Source organism: Leptonotus elevatus, chromosome 1 (genome assembly GCF_054856555.1).
Source record: "Leptonotus elevatus isolate MCC_2025b chromosome 1, RoL_Lele_1.0, whole genome shotgun sequence".
NCBI classification, from domain to species: domain Eukaryota; kingdom Metazoa; phylum Chordata; class Actinopteri; order Syngnathiformes; family Syngnathidae; genus Leptonotus; species Leptonotus elevatus.
In genome coordinates, this window is record NC_141239.1 from 1,001,307 (window position 1) to 1,015,345 (window position 14,039).

Genomic DNA, 14,039 nt, shown 5'->3' on the forward strand with positions numbered 1-14,039 from the left:
GATGTTTCAACGACAGTTTTTCTTTTTGTAACACTCTCCTGCGTGCAAAGAGACGTAACAGCATTTGCACAACAGATTGCCTCTTCGCGTGTGCCACTTTCTTGCAGGCCGTTTTTTTCCGGGGAATAGCAAGTATATACTGCAGTGTGTGTCAAGTCTAATATCAGGATCATGCTACGGTTACGTTACGGTGGTGTTACGTCTCGCTTCCCCGTGTCCTTCAGTTGCTATACCGGGTGGTAGGAGATCCATTTTATCCACTCCATTCATGGTGGCATCGTAGTCCAGAAACAGTGTCTTCTCCGTGATCAGACTGTACCCGCTCCTCCGATGAATATGCATTGGACTCGGGGTACTCTTCATTGTCCGATCGAATGTCCGCTTGTGCAGCTCCGCGTTTTCCGGCCTTAGCAGCGCTAGCCGCGCTAGCCGCGCTTTGCCGATGAGGCTTACTACTTGTTCATAACAGTCACGCCAAAGCTTCCAACTTTGGCGTAGAGCTCGTTGTCATCTTCATCATCATCATCAATCTGCATTGGTCGATGCCAACTCTCCATCGCCCGATCGAATGTCCGATTGTGTAGAAGTACCCGGCCGGCTATTGTGCGCGTTTTCCGGCCTTAGCAGCGCTAGCCGCGCTAGCCGCGCTTTGCCGATGAGGCTTACTACTTGTTCATAACAGTCACGCCAAAGCTTCCAACTTTGGCGTAGAGCTCGTTGTCATCTTCATCATCATCATCAATCTGCATTGGTCGATGCCAACTCTCCATCGCCCGATCGAATGTCCGATTGTGTAGAAGTACCCGGCCGGCTATTGTGCGCGTTTTCCGGCCTTAGCAGCGCTAGCCGCGCTAGCCGCGCTTAGCCGTGAGGCTTACTACGTGTTCATAACGCCAAAGCTTCCAACTTTGGCGTAGAGCTCGTTGTCATCATCATCGTTGACATCAATGCGCTTTTTAGTATTGATTGATGCTTTCCGTCTTTGAAAAAAATGCTCAAGCTGAGCTGCTTGTAACCGGTTGCTTGGTCAAGCCATTGTGGCTTGGATCAGCCATTGTCTCCTCAACACTCTAGCTCCGCCTCACGTCTTCTACTGACGCCCACGGTGGGCGGCCCATCCAACCTTGTGCAAAGAGAGTCATCGCTGCCCTCTAGGGGCCAAAACGAGTCTTTGACTAATCAGATCAGCCTGATTCTTTCAGCACAGCTGCCCAAGGCTTTCCTGCACCCGTTTTTGAAAAAAAAAAAAAAAAACATAGGGGACGTCTTTTAACGTCCTCGGCGCCCTTCCCTAGGTTTATGCTAAACGTTTTATAACGTTTATGGCAGTCAAAGAGTTAATAAGCAAGTCATAAGTCAAAGCAGACAATCTTGCGTAATATTACAATCTGTATCTGTTTTGCCGTCTGTGCTGACTGAGAGGAGCCAAACTTTACTTTGGCTCTTGGTCCTGGAACTCAAACCGACCTCGTCAGTCTCTTTGCATTGGAAGCTGCTGAATTTCTTGATGCCACTTTTCTCCATTTTGTACATTTGGTCAGTCTATTTGATGGTTTGTAATTGCAGAATATTCTTTGTTTACGTTTATGTGTACTGTATTTTGATTATTTTTTTTAAATACACATTGATGTGAATTAAGACCACCCTTTAAAAAGAGACTTTGGTCTCAATAGGGTTATTAATTCTTGGCTAAAATGATGCTTTTGAATGATTAATTAACACATCCACAATCACGTCGAGTTTAATGTTTCAAAAACCAATCTCTGTATTGTTTATTACTTTATTGAAACTGCATATGTTAGTACAGTTGTAAACCGAGAACCACTTACAATCTGTTAAGGTCCTCATCGTGCATTTATAAGTAAACGTTCAGACTTTTATAAAACTATCAATCTCATTCGTCAGCTTAATGTCTCAAAATGTTCATGAGAAGTGTACTCTCGGATTTCTTTTCCCCGATGGGAAGTTTGAACTTACAGTGTTAGCTCATCTCTCGAACACCTTAAATTTCACGTGGTATCCACCACATTTTTGTCAAGAAAGAATTTGTATTATTTTGGGTGTCCCGTGACTCGTGTTGGTTCATTTAAGACTCCAAGATGGAGCCGTGCGTGATTATGCTAACACTGAGCGCTAACACTATCTGATGGTTAGCTGCTACAGGTAGCCTACGGCCCAAAATTGTCAGACCACGAGACACATTTTGTTAAAATGATGTTTCTATTTTTTGATTGGGTATATTTTGACTGACTGGACACAAAGTGGCAACGACAGTAGAAGAAATGGTGTGCGTAGATTTGGCATTTACAGCCTTGGCTATGCTTTGATATTGAATGAAGTATCATTTTGGACATGGACCTCTTTGCTAAAATGTCAAAAATAAAAATATTTTACTGTCATTTGACACCATTACTTTTCATACCAATTTTTTTTTTGTGTGTGTGTTCTTAGTGATTTATATTTTACATGAGTGTTACACTTAGCTAACGATGTTAAAATGTACCTTCAAAATTGCCTGGACTGTTTTAATAAAGATTCTATGATTGTGAGTTTGTAACAAATTGCATTCCTTTGGTCAATTTTATTTTATTTTGTTGATTTTTTGGGGGATTTTTTTTTAGTCACGCCAGCGAGCTAGCCTGATCTCTGCCTTGCTCAAGGGAATCTCAGTGGTGCAAACAGACACCAACTTATTTTGGTCTTCAACCCGCCACCAAGTCCTACCCGGTCCACCGCCGACAAACACAGACTTGGAGCCCCCCCCCCCCCCCCCCCCGCTTGCGAAAGCAGGACTTCAATTACACGGCTGAGCGGTGCCTTTCAAAACAGATCCGGCCGGTTGCCATGGCAACAGAGGCGATCTTGAGACACACAGTCGCTAAGCCAAACATTACGAGGTGAATATTCGCACACGGAGGGACGAGAAGGTCGGCGTTAAGCAAACCCAAGCCGCTCTTGACATCATGGACGCGCACAGCTTGTTCGGCTCAGCTCACATTTACATTTGATGTCCGGACAAGGATGGGGACGGACAACTGAAGGTACGTAAGGAACTTCCAAAAACTCGTCCTTTTTTTTTGACTACACTACTTCAAATGTTTAATGATCATGTAGCAGCTTAATGTCCGGATGCCATAAACATTATTAACGAGAGCTGTAATGTCAACAAACGATGAGTGGAGATGAACTTGACGGGTTTTTGTGATTCTTTTTGCTCGTGATTTGGCAACACTTACAAGATCAAATTCGGCCATAGGAAGCCAGGAAATGATTTGAAATTTGAAATCAAAAATGAATTTATTGGACATCATAAATATGCACTTTGCAAAAATAATAATGTATTATATGTGGAGAAATGTGCAATGTTACAAGAAAAACATTGTAAAGTTATGACAACAAAGACGTAATGTAGCAAGTTACATTTCAAGATAATTATCAAGTTCAAGCAATAAAAATGTGTAAGATGTCATTTCGAAGTCTATACGTCACTTTTTTGTTGTTGAAATTTTACCTCCAATCAATCGTGACATTATTTTGCTTCTGCAGCATATCGTCAGCCACTCGTGATTTAAACTGACGACCTGAGCTAAAAAAAAAAAAAAAAAAAAAAAAGTGCCATTACCTAAAAGGTGAAACGAAAGGAAATTATTTGAAGAAATTCAGAAAGTTGTGAAAATAGCGTGGATCACAATAAATTGTGTCCTCTGGCTACTTTGTGCTTCGGTTCTTGTGGGTTCACTTGCGCTCGATCGCGGATTTTCATTTGTGACATTTTTAACCAAGTTTCTTGTTAAGGTCAACCATTTTAAAAAGAAAAACGTGAATGTACTTATAAACAAAGGTGGGCGCGTCAATGAATTGTGAGTGTCCGTCATTCGGCAACAGTCGGGACACACTTCCGTCATCGTCATCGTCAATATTCGAGCCAAACCGGCAAGTCGTCATTCGTCGATTGCGCAGCAGAATGAGCATCCGTCAGTGGTTTTGTCATCCGTCAAGGTTCCGGTAATCGTCACCAAAATGGGACGCAAGTCATTGACGGATTGCCGAATTTATTGATGGATTGACGATTACATTGACGGACGAAAACTCACTTCCCTCAATGCTAAATTTGTCAACTTTTTTGAAGTTTCCCGTCAATTGTCAACAAAATGGGAGTCGTCGTTGACGGATTGATGGACCGTCCGTCAATATTGACCGAATGCCCACCTTTGGTTATTAAGCCGCAGTTTCGTCATCGTCGACCACACGTGCGGATCCAGAATCGATTTTCGGTTGAGAACGCTTTTTGATTCAAAATGATTTCATTGACAATGATTTTTGCTTCAATCTATAGATGTGCAAGGAATTGTAATGATCTGCTCCAGTCTGACTCGCTAATGCTAATTAGCGCGCTACTCGCGGCACTTTTATCACCACGCTGCAAAAAAAGCAACTTTTATTGGAATAATTTGATCGTGACTTTTTCCTTCGACTCGCTAATGTGGCTACAACTTAACAGTGTATCAGACTGCGTGGAACCACACTGCCCCACAGTGGCCAAATAGAGTACAACATGAACAGCGCTCCCAATAAAAAGGCACACACAGACAAAGGCAAGGCAGTATAAAATAATTTAAATAAAATCGATTTTGGGACATTTAAAATCGATTCTGAATCGTACTAAATGAGAATCGCAATTCTTACGACAATCGATTTTTTGGCACACCCCTATTATGAATGATGCGAGCAACACGAAAATTGGGGTATTTTGTAGATATAACAATAAATGTGAAGCTACATTTTTCTGTCACTATATTAAGCAGCTTGGCGCATTTAAGAGATAGATTTAAGGAGGGCGCCAACATAACAAAGCACCACAGAACAAATATAAAGTCTATGAGTCATCATAATGCTAAATTAAGAGCCAATCGCCGCAGAGTCCATCAAGTGTGGGAATCACCTTTGCTTTTTCTTACACCTTTTTTTTCCTTTTCGGTCAATGTCATAGGCTCATTTGTGTTGTCTCATCACTGGGCCTTTTCTCCGCTGCAAAGAAACTTTCCAAACGGGTCTGTTTTTTTACTGATTTTGCTAACTTGTCGATTAGCATCAGGGCTACGCGACTGAGATAATTAGCATCTTGACGTGCGTCAATTGTCCGTCGTGAACAGAGAGAATCCGGTCACTTTTCAAAATAAAATATTTGGAAGCCTCAGCTAATCAATTAACCGGAAGTATAGTAAAGTCCAAAGTGGCCCACGGCCCGATACCGGTCCCCGGCCCGGTGGTTGGGGGACCACTGACTAACGCTAGCATCCACATTGTGTGCACATAAAATAAAAAGACAACTTTCAAAATGAAAGCACTGCATATTTTACGTTGTACTTCATGGTCACTGTGAAGGCCGGTCAGAAAGTGTGGGCGGGCCAGCTGTGGCCCCCGAGCCGTACTTTGCCCTTTATACATCAGAATAATAGCCTTGTTTTCAAGTAAACAAATATTTCTGCCTGGCCAAGCCAATTGAGACTATTATTAACCTCAGTACGTTTTGTTGTTGTGACATTTTTACTTGGCGGAATATCATGAGAGTCTTCCAACATGTGTAGACATCGCCAAAATGTCCGCCGTGACCAGTCAACCTCTTCCCTACGGCCGACTGGAGCGAGAAAATCACATCCGCATGATCTTCCGAGCCTTCCACAACAAATGCGGTCCCGCGTGCGAGTGCCACCCTCACCCGGCCGCATGCAATCCTCTCCAAATGTGCGGCGGGCCGCCGCCGAGGAGCGAGGACGGCGCGGGAGGCTCCTCCGGCTCTTTGAGCGCGCTGGATGAAGTCGGCCGGTTTCAAATCACAGCAAGGCCGCAACTCCAGGGTTAGTGGCGTGCTCCTGGCGGCAAGCGTACGTTTGTGGATGAGATGTCAAGTGACGGCCTCGGGATTGTAGGTCCGCAGTGTGTTCCGCAGAGGATCTACGGCATTGCCGCGGGAGCCGGCGGGTCACAACTGTTTGTGGCCGTGGAAGGTACCGTCGCACATCGGAACGACAAAAATGGCTGAAGTGAACACAAAGCGCATCCACCAAACGTAGAACGCGCCGCGACAAATGAACCGCAGAAGTTGCTCCTCCCCCCCAAAAAGATCATCAGATGAGACCACGTTACTGCTTAGGCGGGCCACGCCAGTAAAAAGGCCACCACCCAAGAAGTTTTCAAGAAAATGTCATTTAAAAAAATTTTAAACATTTTTTTTTAAATAAATAAATATATATATAATTTAGGACTGTCAAAGTTAAAGCGTTAACTAATTAATTAATCACAAAAAATGTAAATTTATTAACGCAGATTGATCGCACTATTAATTTTGACCACAGATGATCCTTCAGTTGACCGCGTTAAAGGTCGCACAGGTTGAGCAAATAAATATAACGACATGCATTCAAGTAAAAGCATTTCATAAATGTTTATGTATGACATTCAGAATATTTATTCATGTCAAACAATCGGGGTCATTTATTCCCCACTTTGAATGATCAAGTAATTAACTTATTAGAAAAAGAGGAAGGTGAGCGCGTGTAGTGGATCAAAAAAATGTTGAAGACGTCTTCATAACATTAAATGTTGAAAGAATTAACACATAACAGGTGCTCTTCAAATTTGGCGGGCACATTTTTTTTTGATAAAAAGCCTTTTTAATTAAGCGATTAATCGTGATTAATCAAAATTCTAAGATGTGATTAATCTGATTTAAAATTTGAATAGTTTGACAGCTCTATATATATATATATATATATTAGGGGTGGGAATCTTTGAATGTCTCACGATTCTATTTCGATTTGCGATTCGATTCAGAATCGATTTTCGATTAAGACCGCTTTTCGATTCAAAATGATTTGATTGACAATGATTTTCGCTTCAATCTATAGATGTGCAAGGAATTGTAATGATCTACTCCAGTCTGATCGCTATTGCTAATTAGCGCGCTACTCGCAGCCCTTTTATCACTCAAAAGAACGGCTCCACGCTGAAATTTTATTGGAATAACTTGATCGTGACTTTTTCCTTCTACCCTCTAATGTGGCTACAACTTGTACACACAGTGCATTAGACCGCGTGGAACCACACTGCCCCTCAGTGGCCAAACCGGGTTACAACATGAACAGCGCTTCGCACACACAGACAAAGGCAAGACAGTATAAAATAATTGAAATAAAATCGATTTTGGGACATTAAAAATCGATTCTGAATCGTACTAAATGAGAATCGCAATTCTCATGAGAATCAATTTTTTTGAGTTTGTCTCTGCGTGCCCTGCGATTGGCTGGCAACCAGTTCAGGGTGTACCCCGCCTACTGCCCGAAGCCAGCTGGGATAGGCTCCAGCAACCCTTGTGAGGAAAATCTAGCACATACTGATGTGACATCATCACTCGTGGGCAAACCAATTGCGCAGCAGCACTTTTCCCAAACAATCGGAAGTCATTGAACTGACCTTTTGGCATTCCCACGCATTCCTCCAAACGTCCTCCATCTTGCAGAGAGTTCGTGCGCGTGCCTTCAGTGTTGCGGTCCAGCTCGCTCTTGCTCCTTGCAGGGTTTCGACCACGAAGGCCACCAAGTTTTCTACTTGGACAGGCCGCTCAGGATGGACGCCTGCTGCCTCGGTTGCTGCCTCATGGAAATAAGCGCCTACACGGGCCAGAAGCAGCTCATCGGCACCGTGTGCCAAAGGTAGGACGCGCCGGAGCGGCTACGAGTTGAACTGACTTATCAGATTGAATTGTTACGTTAACCCGGTGGGGAGTAGGCGATGTCTGGTTTCCTTTCTTTTCTTTGATCCTTCCTCGGGTCTCCTAACAACCTCACGAAAAAATAAATACAAATAAATAAAAGAGAGAGCAATGATGATGACATGTCGCATCGGTAAAATTACCGAATGAACAATACTGAGCTCGCTCAAAAAAATAAAAAATAAAAACAAAATTATTGTTCCGTTATAATGTTCACAATAACAGTGTTACATTCTATTGTTAGATGGATACATTTGTCAAATCACAGTATAGTGTTTTTATATAAATGCAGTACTGCTTTATATGCAGGGTTGGGAGGGTTACTTTTAAAATGTAATCTGTTACAGTTACAAATTACCTGCTAAAAAAAAAAATGGAGTTAGTAACGTAATCCAAGTACCATACTATTAAAGTAATGTAACTGGATGACTTTTGGATTACTCCAATATTGAGTATGCTTAAGACAGATAGATGAACTTTTATCCCAGTCCCAATTTTCGCCGTGTATTTGTTGTGTATGATGTTTAAATAGTGAATTGGCGGGAGGAAGATTTGTTTGGAAGCTGTAACTCACGTTATGCTTGTAGGCTAGCGGGCTAGCTAGCAAGAAGCTACAGCGCGTAGCATGCCGCTGGACTCTCAGCTCAAACTTTCGCTCTTTCAGCAAGACGAGTAAGTTCCAGTGAATACCGGTCGCCATTTTCTCTTCCCGTCCGTGACGCTTTTTCAAACTGCCCGCGTGTGGACGACGCGACTCGTCAGTTCGTTCGTCCCCACCTCCCCGACATGTAGCAACAGGTCTCACTCGCGCGCTCTCTCGCTCTCTCCGCTCTTTCTCTTCATCTCTCTCTCTATCTCTCTCTCCATCTCTCTCTCTCTACTTGTAGAAATTGTAATCCCCATTTTTAATAAATGTACCTGTAATCTCTATCTCTCTCTCTTTCTCTCTCTCTCTCTTTCTCTCTCTCCTTCTCTCTCTCTTTCTCTCTCTCTCTCTTTCTCTCCCTCTCTCTCTTCATCTCTCTCTCTATCTCTCTCTCCATCTCTCTCGCTCTCTCTCTCTCTTTCGCACTCTCTCTACTTGTAGAAATTGTAATCCCCATTTTTAATAAATGTACCTGTAATCAGTTTTTTCCTGTAACTGTAATGGAATAGTTAAAAAAAAAAAGTAATCTGATTACGTAACAGCGGTACACGTATTCCGTTACTCCCCAAGCCTGTTTATACGCAATAATATTATAGTATTATAATAGTATTTTTTATTGAGTAAATTGAGTTACAGCATATGTTTAATTAACAACAGCTAAATAACATGACAGCATATTTTCTGTCATTGGATTTTCTCCACCTCAGCTGCGTCCTTTTTCTCTTTCGTGACTTCGTTTATCACGAGCAGGAATTGAGCTTTTAAGCCTTTTGTGCTGATTGTGAGACGCTTATCTCGACTTTGTCAGATTGTCACGTGAGCCTTTTTCCGCGTTGCTCCCACAGCAGGAAATAGCGCCGGTCGTCGCGCCGCTCGCAGAGTTTCGAAAGCAAGCAGCTGTTTGCTCGGGGCCACAATTGACAGCACTTGAAGCAACACGACAGGGAAGGAATGCAGCGGCCTTTGAATGGGAAGGTTTTCCACGCCAACGGGAAGATGGCAACGCCAAAAGAATTCATCCTTCATCTCTCCTAAATTAGATTTGAGGTCCAGGCAAAGCTGGCTCACGCCTCCAAATTGCATTTGGAGGCCCTCTTATTTTTTTTCCATTTTTCATGACTGATTTGTGTGAATGAAGAAATTAATACAAATCAATATCAGAAAGGGGGAATCAGATTTTTGAATGATTAAACATTAAATATAAACGAAAATAACAGACACATATTACCAACCAACAGTATCGACTTGTAAAAATAAATAAATATGAAATTGACCAAATTTCAAATCAGCAACGAAATGCATTGTAGCCGACATCAAGCTGTGATTCTTTTGCATACCACTAGAGGGAGATAGTTTGCCACAATGAGAACCCACGAGTGAATCCGCAGAGCAAGAACAATAAAGCGCAACAACAAATGAAATCACATAGATATAAAAATAACAAAAAAATGTACAAAAACAGATAAAACTGCAAGAAAATAGTTTGATAAGCATGTCAATAAACTGAAACAAGGTGACAAAAATGAGTTGAACAAAATGAACAAAAAAAACGACATTCATCCAAACTTTTGTTTTTACTAAGTTGCAATTGCTCTTGGGAGCCCCCTATTGGCCACGGGCGCTCATTTGCCGCATCGCCGGCCCACCGGCCTTTGGACGTCAATTTTAGAGTTTTCCAGAAGCAACGCCGGATGTCTAATTAGGAGCGAGCTGGCGGACATTTGGATGATCTACTCGGTGTAAATATTCCCTCCGTTGTGCCACAATAAAGCCTGTCCCAGCTTGAACCCGTGTGACGGCGGGCATGCAACGCTTCTGGTGCTGCGGAATCATGACAGCTGAAAATGGGAGCAACCAAGCATCAAGGCCGGCTCCGGGGTTGCCAGGTCGCTCGCTGCAGGGTTCCGCAAGGAGATGTTGTTCCGGTGGCGTCTCTGCTGGCCGACGTTGCCAAACTCAATTCTAAAATCTCCTTCATGATATTGTGTTACTTTGCTCCCAATAATCTTTTCTCTCTTGGTCGCGCTACTTCCATTTTACATGAACGTGCACGGCCCATCAGTACTGTCTACTCTACTGTGTGTGTGTGTGCGTGTGTGTGTGTCAGGTGGAGCATGTTCACGCCTCTCTTTGAAGTCAAAGACTCCCAAGGAACGTGCGTGGTCCGAATTCAGGGCCCGTGCTGCCCAATTCGCTGCTTGTCAAATCAGCAATTCCAGGTAAAGAAATGCGCCCCACATTGTTTTGTCTCACTTTGACGCAAGTCCCGTCCTGGCGTCCCGTTTTTTTTTTTTTTTTGCCCAGTCAGCAAGTCACTGTTGTCATAGCGATACGTACGCTAAGCCAATTTAAAGTTATATATATATATAAATATAAATATTCCATTTTGAATCGCTACTGCCACCTGCTGACGAAAAATCAAACTGCACATACCGTTCTTCACATACACAACACGCTCATGACGTCACATCCGCAGACAGGGCGCGGGAAATTCGAACCCGAATCCAGCCTGAAAACGATTGGCCAGAGGCTTGCAGGAGTACCCATTGTGAACAGCTAAGGTGTTAATCTACTAATTAGAAGGCATTTCAGTCATAAATGGTCAAATAAAAAGCTTACTGTAAAGTTATTTGTGGAAAGAAAGTTCCATATTGCAGCTTTAAAAGAATTTACCGGTTAAATTACTAGCAGGCGTGTTTTTTGTCATACCGGAAGTAGAATTATTTCCTGCTTCTGTGTCGATCATGGGAAATGCGGTCCTAATAGCCCAGGGGTCTGCAACCTGCGGCTCTGGAACCACATGTGGCTCTTTTGTCATTTTCCTGTGGATTCGTGGATCTATAAAAAAAATTGTAGAAATTCATATTTTTGTACATATTTATTTTTAGATACAAATATTCTTTAAATTAATTATTAAATACTAAATGAAAATTTTAATATAAAAAAAAATGTCAGTCCAAAATTTTAAGTTGTCAGGAAAAAGGGAAACAAAAGGCAGCCTCGATGAAAAGGTTTTTTTTTAAATTACATTTAAATTTAAAATGTCCAAAAGGAACGAAGCAAAGCAGAAAATTACAATAAACGTCCATGAAATTGCCAACATATGTCAGAGAAATGAATTTAAAAAAGGCAGAAAACATTCTAAAAGCAACTATAAAATGGCCAAAATCTAAATAAGAAATCTAAACCATCCAAAAATGTCCACAAAATTGCCATAAATGTCAGAAAATTGTTAGCAAAAAAGGCAGAAAAAAATGTCCATAAAATTGCCAAAAATGTCAGAAATTTGACAGATAGGCAGAAATATCAAAAAATGTATGATAAATTAAGTATGAAAAATACAACAATAAAAGAAAAAGAAGTATTGGATGCTGCATATTTGTCTGTTATGGTGCAGCTCCAACTAGCTCCAATTAGCTCCAATTAGCTTGAATTAGCTCGAATTAGCTCTTCGGCCCTCGACTAACTCACCGTTCCGTTGATCACAATGCCCCAAATGTTTTGCGGCTCCAGACAGATTATTTTGTTATTTATTTGCCGTAAAATGGCTCTTTTGACAGCAAAGGTTGCTGACCCTTGTACGAGCCTAATGCTGCCGTCGCTGGTCGGCAGGTACCGTCAACCAGGATAGCATTTAGCATTAGCTAAAGTAATAACACAAGCAGATTGACTAGCAATTACATTTGTAATCATTCGTTTGATTTTCAGCAAAATTGTAGTATGCCGCTTTTTAATTTTGAACATCGGTTCACTCGAGTTCATGAAGAAAAGCCACATTATTTTTTTTTAAACTAGATTGTCTCCAATATGGGCGAGACCATCGGTACCATATGGAAGAAATGGCCTGGCTTCCACCAAGAGCATAACATGGACCATGAATATTTTGGGATGGAAGGTGAGGTTGTAAATATTGGATATATTTGCACACAATTTCAATCTATATAATTTATGCTTTTGTTGAAATGTTTCAGTGCCACTTGAGATGGATTCACAATCCAAACTGCTGCTTCTCGCGGCCACATTCTTACTGGTAAGCATGTTTAAAAAAAAAAATAAAAAAAAAATAAAGGGGTGGTCATTTGTCATTTTTTTGTGATAATTAACTGATTAATCATTTTAGAACAGGATAAAATAATATCAGACTCTGAAGGAAGACTAACACTCCTGTTGTCTTTATCTGTTTGCAGAATTACATGTTCTTTGAGATGAGCTGAAGAACTGCAACCTACAGGTAAAATGTCAACATTCATTTGACAGTAGCCACCAGTTGTGTTTTTTTACAAAGTGAACATGTTCCATTTTTTTGTCCAATATTGCGTGTCTGGCAACAGCCATTAAAAAATAGCCTTATTATTACCCTATTAAGCAAAACTAAAAACAAGACATTTCCAGCCCTCTATTTCATGAGTATCATTTTTTCTTCCCATCAAAACCCTGACGTATATGATCTGACATGCATTGCACGAATAATCCATTAGAGGGCAGTATCACCCAGATGATGGCTTTTCCAGCGACCTTGCGAGATGGCCCTAATTGAGAAAGCACGCACCGATACTTAAAAGTGGGAAAAGTTCTTAGTGATTTTTGAAAATACTCATGTTTGATATGTCTGTTTATTAGGGCCCGACCGATATGCATTTTTTTTAGGCAGATGAAGAAAAAAAAAATACAGATTACTTATTAATCTGCGGATTATTTAAAAATATATATATTTAATGCATAAAATTATCTCCCACCCAACCGAATTCCTTTTCAATTGGTGTCACTTACGCACAACCTTTTGCTATTATCTCATTCAATGCCATTGACGGCTATTGACGTCAAAAATTCATTTGAACTATTTTTATTAGTTTAAAATTTTTTCCACTTTTGTTAACAAGCGTATGAAAACCAAAAACAAAAAAAAAAAGATTGTACATTTAGAACAGCTTAATCGCGAGTTAACTATTAAAATCATGCGATTAATTACAATTAAAAATGTTAATCGATTTAAAAAAAAGAAGAAAAGATTTTTAAAGATAAGGAGCGTCAGGCGATTATTTTTTTAAATTATAATTGCATGACTTTACGAGTTAACTCACAATTAATCACAAATGTTATATCTGTTCTAAATGTACAATAAAAAAAATATTGGTTTTCATACTCTTAACAAAAGTGGAAAAAAATGTTAAATAGAAATAGTTCAAATGAATATTTGACGTCAATAACAGTCTACGGCAGTGAATGAGTTAAGATTCTCTGCTTTGAATGTATTTGTGTGTGAATATTCGTTATTTGAAGGAAAAACACTCCCAAAGTCGCTGCTAATTCCCGTTAGCATTTGAATGGGATCCTCCCTTTGCTTGTAGCATTAGCGCTAGACTAGCAATGTTTTCAAACACAACATCTTTTGCATTTAAATATACAGTGAACGTAATTCTTATTGTCGTGTGTTTCGTTTTACAGTTAACTCCAACTGGGATTTCATTAAACATCTTAAAGAACGCTTTAAGACAACAGAATAACCAGAATAACATATGCTACACACTTGCTAGTTGCTAATGCGGCGCAAACAAAATGGTGCATTCAGAGTACTTTCACAGTGTCGGAAACGTCGGTTTTCTTTGATGATAATGTTTTAAA

General features: G+C 40.8%; 2 protein-coding genes across 2 annotated transcripts in view; one reads left to right on the forward strand and one right to left on the reverse strand.

The window, feature by feature from the left end:
- Positions 1–13,275, reverse strand: part of vwa5b2 (von Willebrand factor A domain containing 5B2) — a 76,104-nt gene extending 62,829 nt beyond the window's left edge. The window contains exons 1-2 of the mRNA XM_086077284.1: positions 11,127–13,275; positions 7,474–7,842 (exon numbers count right to left, since the gene is read on the reverse strand). The gene's annotated coding sequence lies outside the window, so the exon portion shown is untranslated. The remainder of the gene's footprint in view (positions 1–7,473; positions 7,843–11,126) is intronic.
- On the forward strand, positions 2,898–12,650 carry LOC147180253 (phospholipid scramblase 2). Its single transcript, XM_086077285.1, has 8 exons — positions 2,898–3,041; positions 5,589–5,858; positions 5,931–6,008; positions 7,520–7,712; positions 10,525–10,636; positions 12,213–12,312; positions 12,389–12,447; positions 12,605–12,650. The coding sequence occupies exons 1-8, from the start codon at positions 3,008–3,010 to the stop codon at positions 12,629–12,631; spliced, it is 873 nt and encodes a 290-aa protein (XP_085933411.1). The 5' UTR covers positions 2,898–3,007; the 3' UTR covers positions 12,632–12,650.
- Positions 13,276–14,039: the final 764 nt, after the last annotated feature.

What these genes read in the sequence shown, in the direction of transcription:
- LOC147180253 (XM_086077285.1), top strand. Translation starts at nt 3,008, where the DNA reads ATGTCCGGACAAGGATGGGGACGGACAACTGAAG. An exon ending in ACTGTTTGTGGCCGTGGAAG is followed by an intron (nt 6,009 to 7,519) that starts GTACCGTCGCAC and finishes TCCATCTTGCAG; the next exon opens with AGAGTTCGTGCGCGTGCCTT. An exon ending in TGTCAAATCAGCAATTCCAG is followed by an intron (nt 10,637 to 12,212) that starts GTAAAGAAATGC and finishes TTTTTAAACTAG; the next exon opens with ATTGTCTCCAATATGGGCGA.